A 15,000-nucleotide genomic window follows, 5' to 3' on the forward strand; every position below is an offset into this window, starting at 1 on the left:
ATTCTCTGTCAGATCTGAGCTGATTAATGTTGCGTTCAAGTCACTTTCGCCAAGAGTGTACTTTCTCTGAACAAATTACACAAAAAATGAAGAACAAAGAAATGTGCATCAGGTGTGCTTTGCTTTTTTATGTTTTTTTATTTTTATTTTTTTATTATGAAGCCACTGTAAACTTAATCGTACTTACATTGTTATAATATGCCATCATAGGCTATTCTGTGCAGGCAATTAGCTTTAAAGCCTGTTTTATACTTCTGCGTCGAACTGCCGCCGTAGCTACGTCGTAGGCTGTGTGTAGCGCGCGTACCCTACGGCGTACCCTGACGTGCACCTCTCCAAAAATGTAACAACGCGTCAATTCTACGCGGACACAAGCGCGGTGATTGGTCTGCCAGAACCCCTCCCTCGGGGTTTCACATGCTCCCTAGGTGCGCGTCAACGCGGACAATGACACAGAAGTATAAATTAAAACCAACACGTTGCCTACGGCGTATAGGCTCCGGCGTAGGTCCGACGCAGAAGTATAATGAGGCCTTTAGCTGTAAATAGAAAAGCCTGACAATATCACTGATAAATAGCTTTAAGTGTTGTGGTATTCCGCCATGATTCTCACTGACACGCCCACAACTCGTAAAGATCTGGACCTATCCCCCTATCCCGAGCTTCCCACTCGTATTTACGACATTCAACTCGTAAATACGATCTTTACGAGATGACTTGAAAGCGCCATTATTCAACGCTTCCGCCATCTCGCTCCAAGGCCTGGAGTTAACCAGCTATTCCTGTCATCATTATGGTCACACAACGCCTCCCTAACGCCCTCACTGACGCGCGCGTCGCTCTGTCAGATCTGAGCTGATTAAGACTCGAGCGTTCGGAGCAGAAAATTGTTTTCTCAGCTTTCCTCGGATGGATAATGACCTAATTAACCCGGACCACTTGCGCTGCACTCGTTCCTGGCTCTGACTTTCATTAAATGTTCACTAGTTAGTCGTCTAATCATTCACGAGTCATTCTGAGTAATTAGCAATTAATTCTTTAATGTGTTTTTTTTCCAAACCGAATTCACAGCGTCGCTGCACTAATGTGTTTTGCCTTTGACTTCATGTCATTTAACAGTGGCTCGACAGGGAATAACACACAGGACTTCTGGAGGGCTTCAGTGTGCAGGAACACTGCTTTTACCTCTTCATACCAGCATTTACATTATACCTATTTTTTATATGTAAGTTTATACTATATACAGTATACATTTCTTTAATTATTAAAAATATATATTTTTAATTTATTTATTCAAAATATGAATAGGCTATATGTTAGGAATTTTTTTATTTTATATAGTATACAGTTAAATATAAATAGAAACTAAATATGTATGTACTTTTATATAGGCCTATATAAATGTGCATATATAAATAAATGTATGCTCTTATAATAAAACTATAATTTTCAATGTATACTTTATACAGTAAAATGTAAGTATAAAATAAATATTGAATGTGTAAATATCTAATATTTGTATTAATATTTATTAATAAAATAATTGTTTTATGACCCATGTTAATCAAAGAAATTAATGTCATACATTTGTTCAAAACATTTTTTAAATGATCTAATAAAATATGTAATATATCATAAATGGGTATTATATACAGTAGGTCTATAAGTGCAAGTATAAAATGTGTAAATTTCTAATATTTTTAATTAATATACTGTACATATTTTGTTTCTTATCAGATCTATGACCCATTTTGAGTCATGACCCACCAAAAGAGAACCATAGTAACATAAATAAAGTAATATAAAATAAATTAATATAAAAATATAAGCACTGTCAAGTAAACAGTGGTGTGGTGCTGCAAAACAGGAGGATCTCAGAGAGAGAGAGAGAGAGAGAGAGAGAGAGAGAGAGAGAGAGAGAGATAATCTGAATGTATAGATACATGTGTGTGTCATGCCAATAAAGCTCATTTGAATTGAATTGAGAGATAGACAGGTGTCATGACGAGGAATGCAGTTGGTGTGTGTGTGTGTGTGTGTGTGTGTGTGTGTGTGTGTGTGTGTGTGTGTGTGTGTGTGTGTGTGTGTGTGTGTGTGTGTGTGTGTGTGTGTGTGTGTGTGTGTGTGTGTGTGTGTGTGTGTGTGTGTGTGTGTGTGTGTGTGTGTGTGTGTGTAACGTGCTGTTTGCATGTGTGTTCATGAGACCGAGAGAGAGAGGGAGAGAGACAGACAGGTGTCATGACGAGGAATGCAATTTGGTGTGTGCGGGTTGCATGTGTGTTCATGAGAGAGAGAGCACGAGAGAGAGACAGATGATCAAACGTGCTGCATGTGACGTCATCGAGCATCATTCCACCGTATCCTTGGAGAACTCGTTCCATGGCGACTGACTGGTTGCTATAGAAATGCTCGTTTCTCTCCGAGTTTCCGCGAAATAGATGTCGGTGAGGACGAGGAGACTCCATGGAGAAGCTTTTGTTCCTGTGTGGAGCGAGCGGAGAGCCGGTATCACTGCTCACTGTTCATCGTGTGTGTGTGTGCGCGCGCGTTTGAGAGGCAGATGATGTTTGGGAATGTTCTGAAGCGGGTCTTTGGTTTGCCGTGCTCGTGCGTCGCTGAAGCGCGGAACCCGTGGGGTTCGTGTTATATATATGTATGTTTATATGTGTGACTGTGTGCGTGTGTCTGTGACGATATGCATGTGTATTCCAGCCTCACAGACAGACGGAGGAGGCTCCAGATGTCGAGCGCTTGTGCTGTAATTACTGTGTGTTTGCTGTTATAAAACCTGTGGATATGTGTGTGTGTGTGAGTGTGTGTGTGTGTGTCCCTCTCTCTGCTCAGAGGGTTGCTTTGCATGTAAATAGAGAAGTCGAGATTCAGTCTGACACTAGATTAGAGTAGAATAGTCTAGTCTGTTTTGCAGTCTGCTCTGCTCCAGTCTAGTCTACTTCTATCTGTTCTGTTCTGTTCAATTCTGTTCCATTTCATTCTATTCTAGTCTACTGTACTCATTATCCATGTAGTCTAGACAGTTACTCTGTTTTACTGCACTGAAATCCTTCTATTCTATTATTTATTTTCTATTTGTTCTACTCTACTGTATACCCATCTATATAGTCTAGACTGTTAAATCCTCTTTATTCTATTCTATTCTGTTCGATTCTATTCTGTTTTGTATTGTTTGTATTATTTTATATTCTGTTCTATTCTATATTCCATTCTATTCTAGTCAAGTCTGGTATTTTCTGTTCTGATGCACTGAATTATATTCTATTCTTTTCTATTCTATCTTCATCTATTCTATTATGTCTGTCTATTTTGTTATATTCCATCTTTGTCTATTCTAATCTGTCTGTCTATTCTATTCTATCTTCATCCATTCTGTTCTATCTTAGTCTATTCTATTCTATCTTTGTCTATTCTGTTCTTCATCTGTTCTATCTTTGTCTATTCTATTCTATCTTTGTCTATTCTCTTCTTCATCTGTTCTATCTTTGTCTATTCTATTCTATTCTATCTTTGTCTATTCTCTTCTTCATCTGTTCTATCTTTGTCTATTCTATCTTTGTTTATTCTGTTCTATTCTATCTTTGTCTTGTCTATTCTGTTCTATATTTGTCTATTCTATTCTTCTTCTATTCTATTATCTTTGTCTTGTCTATTCTATTCTATCTGCCTATTCTGTTCTATTCTTCATCTGTTCTATTCTGTCTATTCTGTTCAATGTTTGTCTATTCTATCTTTCTATATTCTATTCTATTCTTTGTCTATTCTATTCTATCTGTGTCAATTCTATCTTTGTCTATTCTATTCTATTCTTTGTCTATTCTATTCTATCTGTCAATTCTATCTTTGTATATTCTATTCTATTCTATTCTTTGTCTATTCTATTCTATCTGTGTCAATTCTATCTTTGTATATTCTATTCTATTCTTTGTCTATTCTATTCTATCTGTGTCTATTCTATCTTTGTATATTCTATTCTATTCTTTGTCTATTCTATTCTATCTGTGTCAATTCTATCTTTGTCTATTCTGTTTTATATATCATATATTATATTCTATTCTTAACCTTTGCTATTCTATCTTTGTCTATTCTATTCTATCTTTGTCTTGTCTATTCTATTCTATCTTTTGTCTATTCTATTCTATCTTCGTCTATATTCTATCTTTGTCTATTCTATTCTATCTTTATCTTTGTCTATTCTATTCTATCTTGATCTATTCTATTCTATCTTTGTATATTCTATTCTATCTTTGTATATTCTATTCTATCTTTTTTTCTATTCTATTCTACCTTTGTCTATTCTATTCTATCTTCATCTATTCTATTCTATCTTTGTCTATTCTATTCTATCTTCATCTATTCTATTCTATCTTTGTCTATTCTATTCTTCGTCTATTCTATTCTATCTTTGTCTATTCTGTTCTATCTTTGTCTGTTCTGTCTTTTGTCTATTCTATTCTATCGATGTCTATTCTATTATATCTTTGTCTATTCTATTCTTCGTCTATTCTATTCTATCGGTGTCTATTCTATTCTATCTTTGTCTATTCTGTTCTATCTTTGTCTGTTCTGTCTTTTGTCTATTCTATTCTATCGATGTCTATTCTATTATATCTTTGTCTATTCTATCTTCATCTATTCTATTCTATCGGTGTCTATTCTATTCTATCGATGTCTATTCTATTCTGTCTTCATCTATTCTATTCTATCTTGGTCTCTTGTATCCAGTGAGTGTCTGGGCTGTGTGTGATGTCGTGAGGTCAGGGGTCACCAGTCTCAGATTAACGAAGCGTCTGTAAATGGCGAAGATCTAAAGCTCCTGCTGTAGGAGTTCATGGAGTTTGTGCTGTTTTCCTGAGCTTGAGCTCCTCAGGGACTGAATCTCAGCTCACCGTTCAGTAGGGCAGTAGGCGAGTGTGTGTGTGTGTGTGTGAACGGCAGCAGACTGTAACGGTGTTATTACCCTCAGCTCATGTAAGGAATAATCAGCGTGTATCTCGAGGGGACTGCGCATGTTTTTTATTTCAATATGTATCCGTTGTTATTTTGCCAGCCGCTCCATTAACTTTGCCATGACGTTTCCGCTAATGCGTTTAACCTCGTACTCGCTCAAACACACCAGGTGCACGTGTCGACCGCGAGTCCCTGCGGATGATAAAGACACGAACGACTCAACACAGAAACACACGTGACCTTACACACGCACCGTGACCTGAACAGTCTCATGCGAGCTTTGCTCTTGAGGGATTCTCTCTTACCCGCGCCACATCCACAGACTTAAACACTGCTGTAGTTCAGTAGAAATGGGGCAAAAAAGGCTTGTCTTTATTAGACAAGATGATGAGAAATCAGAGAAGAAATGTTTGTGTTGTTTTGCTGAAATCAAAACTGTTCTTTTAAGCTCTTCTATTCTATTCTGTATTATTTCTATTACTTTATATTCTGTTCTTTTCTTTTCAGCTTTACACATTCTGCATCTGTTCTATTCTATTCCATTCTATGCTGGTCAAATCATCTAGTTTCTTATTTTCTGTTCTATTTCATTCTACTCCTATTCCCTCCATCTAGTCGGGACTGTCATTTTCTGTTCTGCTGCATTAATGTTAGCCTATTCTATTCTATTATGTATTATTTCTATTGTTTCATATTCTGTTCTTTTCTATTCAGCTGTCCTCATTCTTTTCATATGTTCTTGATTTTTATTTTCTGTTCTACTGGACTGAAGTTCTTCTATTCTATTCTATTCCATTCTATTTTAGTCATGTCATGTAGTTTATTATTTTCTGTTCTGTTCTAGTTTATTTTATTCCTGTTTTCTCCATTACTCCATAATTATTTTATGTTCTGATACACAGAATTCTATTCTATTCTATTCTATTCTATTCTATTCTATTCTATTCTATTCTATTCTATTCTATTCAGTTCAGTTCAGTTCTATTCAATTCTATCCTTGAAATGCAGATAAGAAATGTTTGGATTGTTTTGCTGAAATGAAAGTGTTCTTTAAAGTTTTTAACTCAGTGTTTTGTTGTCTTCTCTCAGGTAAATGTTGAGGACAGCAGCGACATGTTACCTAAATCCAGACGAGCTCTCACCATTCACGAGATCGCAGCGCTGGCTAGATCTTCACTTCACGGTAAACACTGTTTAGTTTAGTTTAAGCTGCTGTTGTAGGAGTTGCACCTTATTAAAACCTTGTCAGATAGTTCACTCGGGCATTTGATTATTGGTTAACATTAACCAGCATGAAATTACAGTTTAGTTTAGTTTAGTTTAGTCTATTTTTAGTTTAGTTTAGTTTGTGTTTACTTTAGTTTACTTTAGTCTAGTCTATTTTTAGTTTAGTTTAGTTTGTTTACTTTAGTTTAGTTTAGTTTTTAGTTTAGTTTGTGTTTATTTTAGTTTAGTTTTTAGTTTAGTTTAGTTTAGTTTAGTTTGTGTTTAGTTTAGTTTAGTTTATTTTTTTTACCTTAGTTAAGTTAAGTTAAGTTTAGTTTAGTTTAGTTTAGTTTGTGTTTAGTTTAGTTTAGTTTAGTTTAGTTTAGTTTAGTTTAGTTTGTGTTTAGTTTATTTTTTTTACCTTAGTTTAGTTATGTTAAGTTTAGTTTAGTTTGTGTTTAAGTTTAGTTTAGTTTAGTTTAGTTTGTGTTTAGTTTATTTTTTTTACCTTAGTTTAGTTTAGTTAAGTTTAGTTTAGTTTGTGTTTAGTTTAGTTTAGTTTGTGTTTTAGTTTAGTTTAGTTTAGTTTAGTTTAGTTTAGTTTAATTTAGTTTAGTTTAGTTTAGTTTAGTTTAGTTTAGTTTAGTTTAGTTTAAGTTAAGTTAAGTTTAGTTGAGTTTTTTTACCTTAGTTTAGTTAAGTTAAGTTTAGTTTAGTTTAGTTTGTGTTTAGTTTAGTTTGTGTTTTAGTTTAGTTTGTGTTTAATTTAGTTTGTGTTTTAGTTTAGTTTAGTTTAGTTTAGTTTAGTTTAGTTTAGTTTAGTTTAGTTTAGTTTAGTTTAGTTTAGTTTAAGCTGCTGTTGTAGGTGCTGATTAATAGTCACTGGATTCCACCAATAGTCAAATGCCTGTTTAGTTTTTTAAGGCTGCTAAGGTGTGGCACCTTATTAAATCCTTGTCAATAGTTAACAGAGTAATTTAAAGCTGATTAATGGTAGTGTAACAAAAGTCCCAGCAATAATGGAAAATAACAATAGATTTGATAATGAAGCGTCTCCTTTCGGACACATTGAGATGCTGTATTGTTCTCATAATGTAGGTCATTTGGTCTCCACAAAGATCACCAAACCTGACTCTCTCTCACACATACACACACACACACGCACGCACACACACACACACACACACACACACACACACACACACACACACACGCACACACACAGGTTTGTTTTGCTATACTTGTCAGGACATTCCATAGGTCTAATAGTTTTTATAATGGACAAACTGTATTTTGTCCATTATAAAATACATAGGAAATACATAGGAAATGTACACACACACACACACACACAACTTTAGACACGAGATCTTCACGGTAAACACGCACGCACGTATGTGATGAGTCCTTTGTGTGGTATTGACTGACACCATGACCTGGATTATTCCTCATGTATTTTGTATTATGCAGCATTGGGGTCACTGACCCCTGAGTCTATGTGTGTGTGTGTGTGTGTGCGTGCAGGAATCTCGCAGGTGGTCAAAGATCATGTGACGAAGCCCACGGCGATGGCGCAGGGACGCGTGGCGCACCTGATCGAGTGGAAGGGCTGGTGTAAACCCACGGACGCTCCCAGCGCTCTGGAGTCCCACCTCACGTCATACTCGCATCTGTCCGAGGGCGAGCAGGAGGCGCGCTTCGCTGCCGGTCAGTGACCTCCACACACACACGGCCCTATTTTAAGCACTGGTCTAAAGCTCACGGCACAAGTGCACTTAGTGCGTGTCCAAATACACTTTTGCTAGTTTAACGACGGGAAAAATGGTTGGCGCTCCTGGCGCATTGTCTAAAAGGGTTGTTCCTTTTCTCTTAATGAGTAATGGGTGTGTTTTGGGCGTAACAACCAATCAGAGTCTCATCTCCCATTCCCTGTAAAAGCCAGTTGTGCTCGCGCCATGACGGATTCGCTATTTACATGGCGGAATTTTCAAACGGAAAGACAGAACGCTTCTCTGGCGAGGAAACGGATCTGCTCGTGCGTGAGGTTAAAGCTGTGTGTGTGTGTGCTCGAGGTTAAAGCGCTAGCAGACCATCTACGGGACAAGCCAGATTTCCACCATATCTTTATGAACACAATATTAATATTTTACATTGTAATTCTTTTATTTTTAATATTGTGCATGTTTGTGTGCTGCTGTCGTTGTGTGTGTAATAAGCAGAGTGTACCTGTGTTGTGGACCAGCCCATAGGCGCACATTACTAACGACTAATACTGCACTACTGACTTTAGAGCAGGTTTCAGTTGGTCAATGGCTCAGTCTATTCCAGTTCCTCAAAATAGCAACATGTCAACAATGCGCCTGAACACACACCTCGTTTTCAGACCAACAGCCCATGGGCGCAAATGCATTTGCTATTTAAACAACGCGGCGCAGGACGTGAAAATGAAAACTGCGTCAGGCTTTCACTTGCATCGCGCCGGGTGTATGATAAGGGCCCATAATCAGCTTCTGTATTTTAGGCATGTCACAGTATAAAATTTTCACGTAACGATAATTGCTAAGCTTTTATCATGGTGTACGGTTTTAAAATAAGCTACAGAAACTAAAGTTTTATCCGAAGCATCTAAACTGCTGTGTGAAAAGCACAAGTGCTACAACTTGGTAAAATGCATCTCTCATTTTTAAGGTTAATGTATATTTTACTTTGTCCCTGTTCAAATAAATAAATAAATGAAAAATGAAATGAAAAACATGTAAATACTGGTTGACTTACGTTCTTAAAGGCCCCCGAAATCAAAATGTACGTTTACGTTAGCTTTTAGTATGAATATGTTAGCCTTAAGGTTATGAATAAGCTGGTGTGCTCCAAAACAATGACAAAATTCACATTTATGAGATATAAGCATTCAAAACTTACAGTCTCTCTCTTCGCTAAAATGGATCAGGGATTTTTATGACATCACCGCGGACTTCAGCTTCTCATCACATCTAATGTCCAATCAATTGCTCTCTAGAATCTAAAGCTCCGCCCCCTATGCTATAAACACCACCTGGCCAAAGCGAGCGTTGATACGTCACGGAGCAATATGTGTGTGAGTGTGTGTTCGGCTGCTCAAACGCTCGAGTTTTACTCAGTTGTCCAACTGTACGCTGGTTAAGAATGAAGTGGCTAGAGTTTATTCACAACTCTACTATTGAATCCAGAGTATCATCAGCACTCGGATTCACTTTGCTGTCAAGTACGACTCGCAGTCTGTGAGGGAAACTAAACGCTATTGGCTGTTTGAAAAGGGGGAGGAGCCATTCAATATGTCCCGCCTTAGCTTCCTGTTTCAGTGGAAATAAAAATTACGTCACGTAGTTTAATGCAAAGATACTTAAGGTCTTATAAGTAAGAAATTTTCTTATGCGTTTTTTCATATTCGTCATCCTAAAAATTTGTCACGCACAGTATCCTTGCACACTGAGTCCGATGCGTATTAATTAATCTGTTGCAGAAAAATTCGTAAAACAATACAAAATAGAGTCTTCAAGCACTGATGATGTTTTTGTTGTCCTCTCTCTTCTTAAAAAGAGGGAAATATGGGGTTCATCCAATCCTGAGATTGCGTAGAGAGGAAGGAGAGTTTCACCTCCAGCCTGTGTTACATGCCTCTTTCATGCAGCTCACATGCAAAGTTGTTCAATTTAACAGGTGGATGGGGGAAAAAAAATCTAAATTAATAGAAAAGTATCTAGAATTATTTGAAAGTGCTCACACTAATAATACAGTGCATGTTAATGCATTACCAAATACCAGCACATGTCTATTTGAATTGATTTTCATGTCGCTCAGTTCTGTTAATGCTTTTTCAAACACCACAGCATGTCATTGGTTTGATTTCCCAGGGAATGCATGAACTGATCAAATGCAAATGCATAAAAACATCTGCCAAATGCATACGTTTAAATGATGAGAGAGAGACTGGACTCCACTGAACTCGTATGAGGCAATAATTAATCGTTCAGTTGCATGCAATGGAGAAATCACTCATGATCTCTTTGATCCCCTTTAAAGAAGACACTCAGATCAAGAGGGCAATAAATCAAGCGAACCACGAGTTCTGCTACTGGGACAGTGACTGTTAACAGGATAATGAAGTAATCAGACTAGCAAATCGAGTTATCAGTTTATGGGTGCTTAATTCCGCTTCCTTAACAATTCATTAATTTCCTCACAATTCCCATCCGAACTTTCCCAGGATGAGGCTGGTGTGACAAAGCTTTTTTCTCAGCAACGGCAGGACGATTTATGGGCTAAACTTGAGAGATTCATTCACAGCTCTCTCTCTCTCTCTCTCTCTCTCTCTCTCTCTCTCTCTCTCTCTCTCTCTCTCTCTCTCTCTCTCTCTCTCTCTCTCTCTCTCACTCTCTCTCTCTCTCTCTCTCTCTCTCTCTCTCTCTCTCTCTCTCTCTCTGTCAGTCAGTGTCGTAGGATTTCCCTTTTCATAAAGTGACTAAATATTCATGTCATTTTGTTTGTGCGTGTGAGTTTTTTGTGTACACAGTATATGTCCTTGTCAACGCACACACACACACACACACACACACACACACACACACACACACACACACACACACACACACACACACAGTGACACGGTGGGTAAAATTGAATTCTAGGAAAATTGCCAAACCTCAACAAAACTTGCTGTGTGAGTGTTTGCTGACGGAGGGTGAAAGATGAATGGAAGGATGAATCTCTGAATTAACACAAGCAAAGGAGAGAGAGAGAGAGAGGGGGGGGTTAAAAGTAAAATTTTATTTGACTTTTGCATTTTTTGCTGTTTTAATTAATTTTATTTTGCACCTTTTGGAATTATAATTTTTATTTTGCTTTATCTTATTTAACTTTTATTGAACTGTATTTTATTTTATTTTACACATATAGAGATTTTATTTCTTATTTTTCTTATTATATTTTCTTTTTAATTTATTTTGCATCTATTGAGAATTTTTTGTTTATTTTGCGCATATTGTGCCTATTGAAATTAATTATTTTGCTTTTAATTATTTTTTATGCTTATTGAAATTTTAATTGTTAATTTGCTTTATTATATTTTGCTTTTATTTTATTTTTATTTTATTTTGCACCTATTGACATTTGAATTATTTAGCTTTTTAATTGAGATTTTCATTGAGCATATCTCTGCTTGCACTCTTGTTATTTTACTTTATTATACTTATTTTGCAATTTCTATGCAGATATGCCGCAAGTGCTTCTGTGGTACAAATATAGTTTGTGTCCTGTCAATCAAACCAGAGACACAGCGAGAGCATTAATTAGCTAATTGCTTTTATAACCCAATCATGTCTGGACAGAGCTGTGTGTGATATGAGCTGCTCAGCAGTGGTGAGGTCACTTCCTGTCTCCCTGAGGACACTACTATGATGTCATAACAATTTCAAATATAGGCAGTGTTCCATTTAGAATGGCCTGTCAATCAAATATGGGTTCTATGTGTCAGTTAAAGAAGAATCTATCAGCCTGTCTCCACGGCGACACATCACATTCGCTGCTACATTTGTTAAAATGACTGCAGTGCCTAGCAACCAATATGTGTGATCTAGTTTAAATATGGTGGATGTATTATGAAGGAGTGGCATACAGATTACTGGGAAAAAACTAGGTTTATAGGAGGAAGTGGGGCAGGTACAGGATGATGACCTGGTGGGTGAGACGTGTTTAACTCTTTCACATTCTTACTTTAATTATATAAGTTATTTTTTTAGCACTTTTTTCTTATTTAATTTAATTTATTTATTTTATTGTTTGTTTCTTACAATCTTCAGGCAATTGCACCTGACACGTGTTGGATGGGTGGGTAACATGATAGGGGGTTTGATGAATGTACTGTTTTGTTCATCTGAAAGAGAAAATAAAAACTGTGAATCATTAAAAAAAAATGATGTATGTAATTTAATTGATTGTGTGTGTTTTTATCAGGGGTGGCAGAGCAGTTTGCCATCGCGGAGGCAAAGCTTCGTGCCTGGTCTTCAGTGGACGGTGACGAGTCTAACGATGATTCTTACGATGAAGATTTTCTACCTGCGAACGAGCCCGTTACACAGAGCACAGGTACACACACACACACACACACACACATTCATAACACACAAACATCTGATCAGCTGATCAAAGTCAGTGCAGAAATACATGCGCACCTCTTCGTGGATATATTGATGCACCAAGTTGTTAATGGATGTAATGATCTATTGATTTGTTATAGCATCTAATTAATATTCGTGAGTTTTTTTCTTTTTTTATTATTAAGGCTAATGATGACCAATTTTCTCTGTTTTTCTTTTTCTCTCCCCCTCAAACTAAACGCTGAAACGAAACACAGACATTATTGTCCTACTGCCCTACTTTCATTCAGAAAACATCTCTTCCCCCTCCTCCCCCTCCTCCCCCCCTCTTTAGTTTTGCTCTCTGGCGCTATTTGATATCCCAGCATTCATTTCTCCTGCAAGTTTAATGTGTTCTGCTGCAGCAGACCGTGGAGAGAGAGCGAGAGAGAGAGAGAGAGAGAGAGAGAGAGAGAGAGAGAGAGCGAGCGAGAGAGAGAGAGAGAGAGAGAGAGAGAGAGAGCGCGAGAGAGAGAGAGAGAGAGAGAGAGAGAGAGAGAGAGAGAGAGAGAGAGGGGGAATAAAGTTGTACCACATCCAGCTTGTCTCTTTATACAGCCACAGCTTGCAGGTTTACGCCTTGTTCGCTGTACGACACGTTTCCACTGCCAATTAAAGTGTTACTTCACCCAGAAATGAACAAATCTGTCATCAATTACTCACCCTCATGTCGTACCAAACCCATAAGACTTCCGTTCATCTTCACAACACAAATGAAGATATTTTAAATGAAATCTGAGAGATTTCTGTCCCTCCATTGACAGTTACGCAACTACAACTTTGACTCTTATACTCTTATAATCCTTATCTGAGCAGTTTAGTCCACGTTTTCTGAAGAGACTTGATCACTTTATATGTTGAACATATTTAATTTAGGCTTTTATTCACATATAAACATTGATCAGCGAACATAAACAGAAGCTCAACCGTACTTGCATGATGTGCGATAATGAACCTCATTGGTTCTTGCTGAAGCTCAAACGTGCTGCGTAACACGAGAATGAACCTCAACACTTGAGTGTGTTGATTAATGTCCATATGTGACCCCGGACCACAAAACCAGTCTTATGGTTAAAAAAATTAAATTGAGATTTATACATCATCTGAAACCTGAATAAATAAGCTTTCCATTGATGTGTGGTTTGGTATATATTTGGTCGAGACACAACTATTGTAAATCTGGAATCTGAGGGAGCAAAAAAATCGAAACATTGAGAAAATCTCCTTTAAAGTTGTTCATTTATGTTGGCGATTGTGCTGCATTCACTCACACAAATACATGTTTTATATATTTACGGTAGGAAATTTACTAAATATCTTCATGGAACATGATCTTTACTTAATATCCTCATGATTTTTGGCATAAAAGAAAAATAGATTTTGACCCGTACAATGTATTGTTGGCTATTGCCACAGATAAACCCGTGCGACTCGAGACTGGTGACGTGATCCAGGGTCACATATTTGAATAAAAGCCTAAATTAAACCTGTTCATCATATGAAGCGATCAAGTCAGAACATTTGGACTAAACCGCTCAATTCATATGGATTAGTTTTACAATCTCTTTATGAACTTTTGGAAGTGACAAACTGGAATTTTGCGTAGCTGTCAATGGAGGGACAGAAATTTCTCAGATTTCATTTGCATTTCGAAGATGAACGAAAGTCTTACAGGTTTGGAACGACATGAGGGTGAGTAAATGAGGACAGAATTTTCATTTTTGGGTGAACTAACCCTTTAAAACAATGATAAACTATTAACCAGTGGGGTAAGAAAAAACAAACGGTAACACTTTATTTTACAGTGTCCTTGTTACATGTACTTACCATAGTAATAACAATAATTACATGCAACTAACCATCAACCAAACCCTAACCCTATAGTAAGTACATGTAGTTAATTAATATTACTCAGTACTTAAATATATAATTACACTGTAACAATGACACCTTAAAATAAAGTGTAACCAAATAAACTTAGTAAAACAGCAAGACAGAGAGATTTACAGAGATAATCTGTTTTGAATTATGTTGCTTCCCAATTAAAACATGTAAACATTCTTTAAAACAAAAATATTGTTTAAATATGTGCAGTGCTTTGATCCTAACACACCTGTTGTCTCCTCAGATCTGTCCTCGTATCCTCATTACCTGCGGGATCTCTTACACACTCAGGTGTGTCAGGCTCACCTGCGGGGTCGAGGTCTGTGCGAGGCCGAGAGCGGGGTGGGAGCCGACCTTTCACCTCCTGTGGGGTCACCGGGGTCACCGTCAGACACGCTCTGCTCCAGCACGTACAGCCTGGACGAGAGACACCCGTTGCTTCGGGACCTCGGGCGTCACGTGGACTCGCCCGCCGCAGAACTCACCGCCAAGATCCTCAGCGTTCTTCAGGGAGGGGAGGAGCTACTGCTGGCCCGCCTACACCGGGCGGGGCATCGATTTGGCCACTCCCCCTGTTGCTTGGAAACATATTCCGAGACATTCGAAGACACGCCTTGTAAGGACTGTGGAGGCGGAGTCTGTCTTCCGCCGGAATATTCCGTTCGGAGAAAACCGTCAGACGTGGTTTCGTCTGGCATCGTGTCTCTCGACGAGGAAGACGTGGAGGAAGAAGAGCGAGAGGAGCAGTGACGTCTCTCAGTCTGACGTGACGTGCATG

General features: G+C 37.7%; 1 protein-coding gene across 1 annotated transcript; it reads left to right on the plus strand.

The window, feature by feature from the left end:
- Positions 1 to 6,051: 6,051 nt before the first annotated feature.
- On the plus strand, positions 6,052 to 14,972 carry LOC308693464 (protein FAM131A-like; the record flags this gene model as incomplete). The annotated part of the gene is made up of 4 exons (XM_081370371.1): positions 6,052 to 6,145; positions 7,693 to 7,875; positions 12,157 to 12,288; positions 14,467 to 14,972. Exons 1-4 carry the CDS (start codon positions 6,076 to 6,078, stop codon positions 14,970 to 14,972), a joined length of 891 nt encoding a protein of 296 aa, XP_081226497.1. The 5' UTR covers positions 6,052 to 6,075.
- Positions 14,973 to 15,000: the final 28 nt, after the last annotated feature.

The sequence above is a fragment of the Scardinius erythrophthalmus genome (assembly GCF_964197995.2).
Source record: "Scardinius erythrophthalmus genome assembly, chromosome: 7".
NCBI lineage: Eukaryota > Metazoa > Chordata > Actinopteri > Cypriniformes > Leuciscidae > Scardinius > Scardinius erythrophthalmus.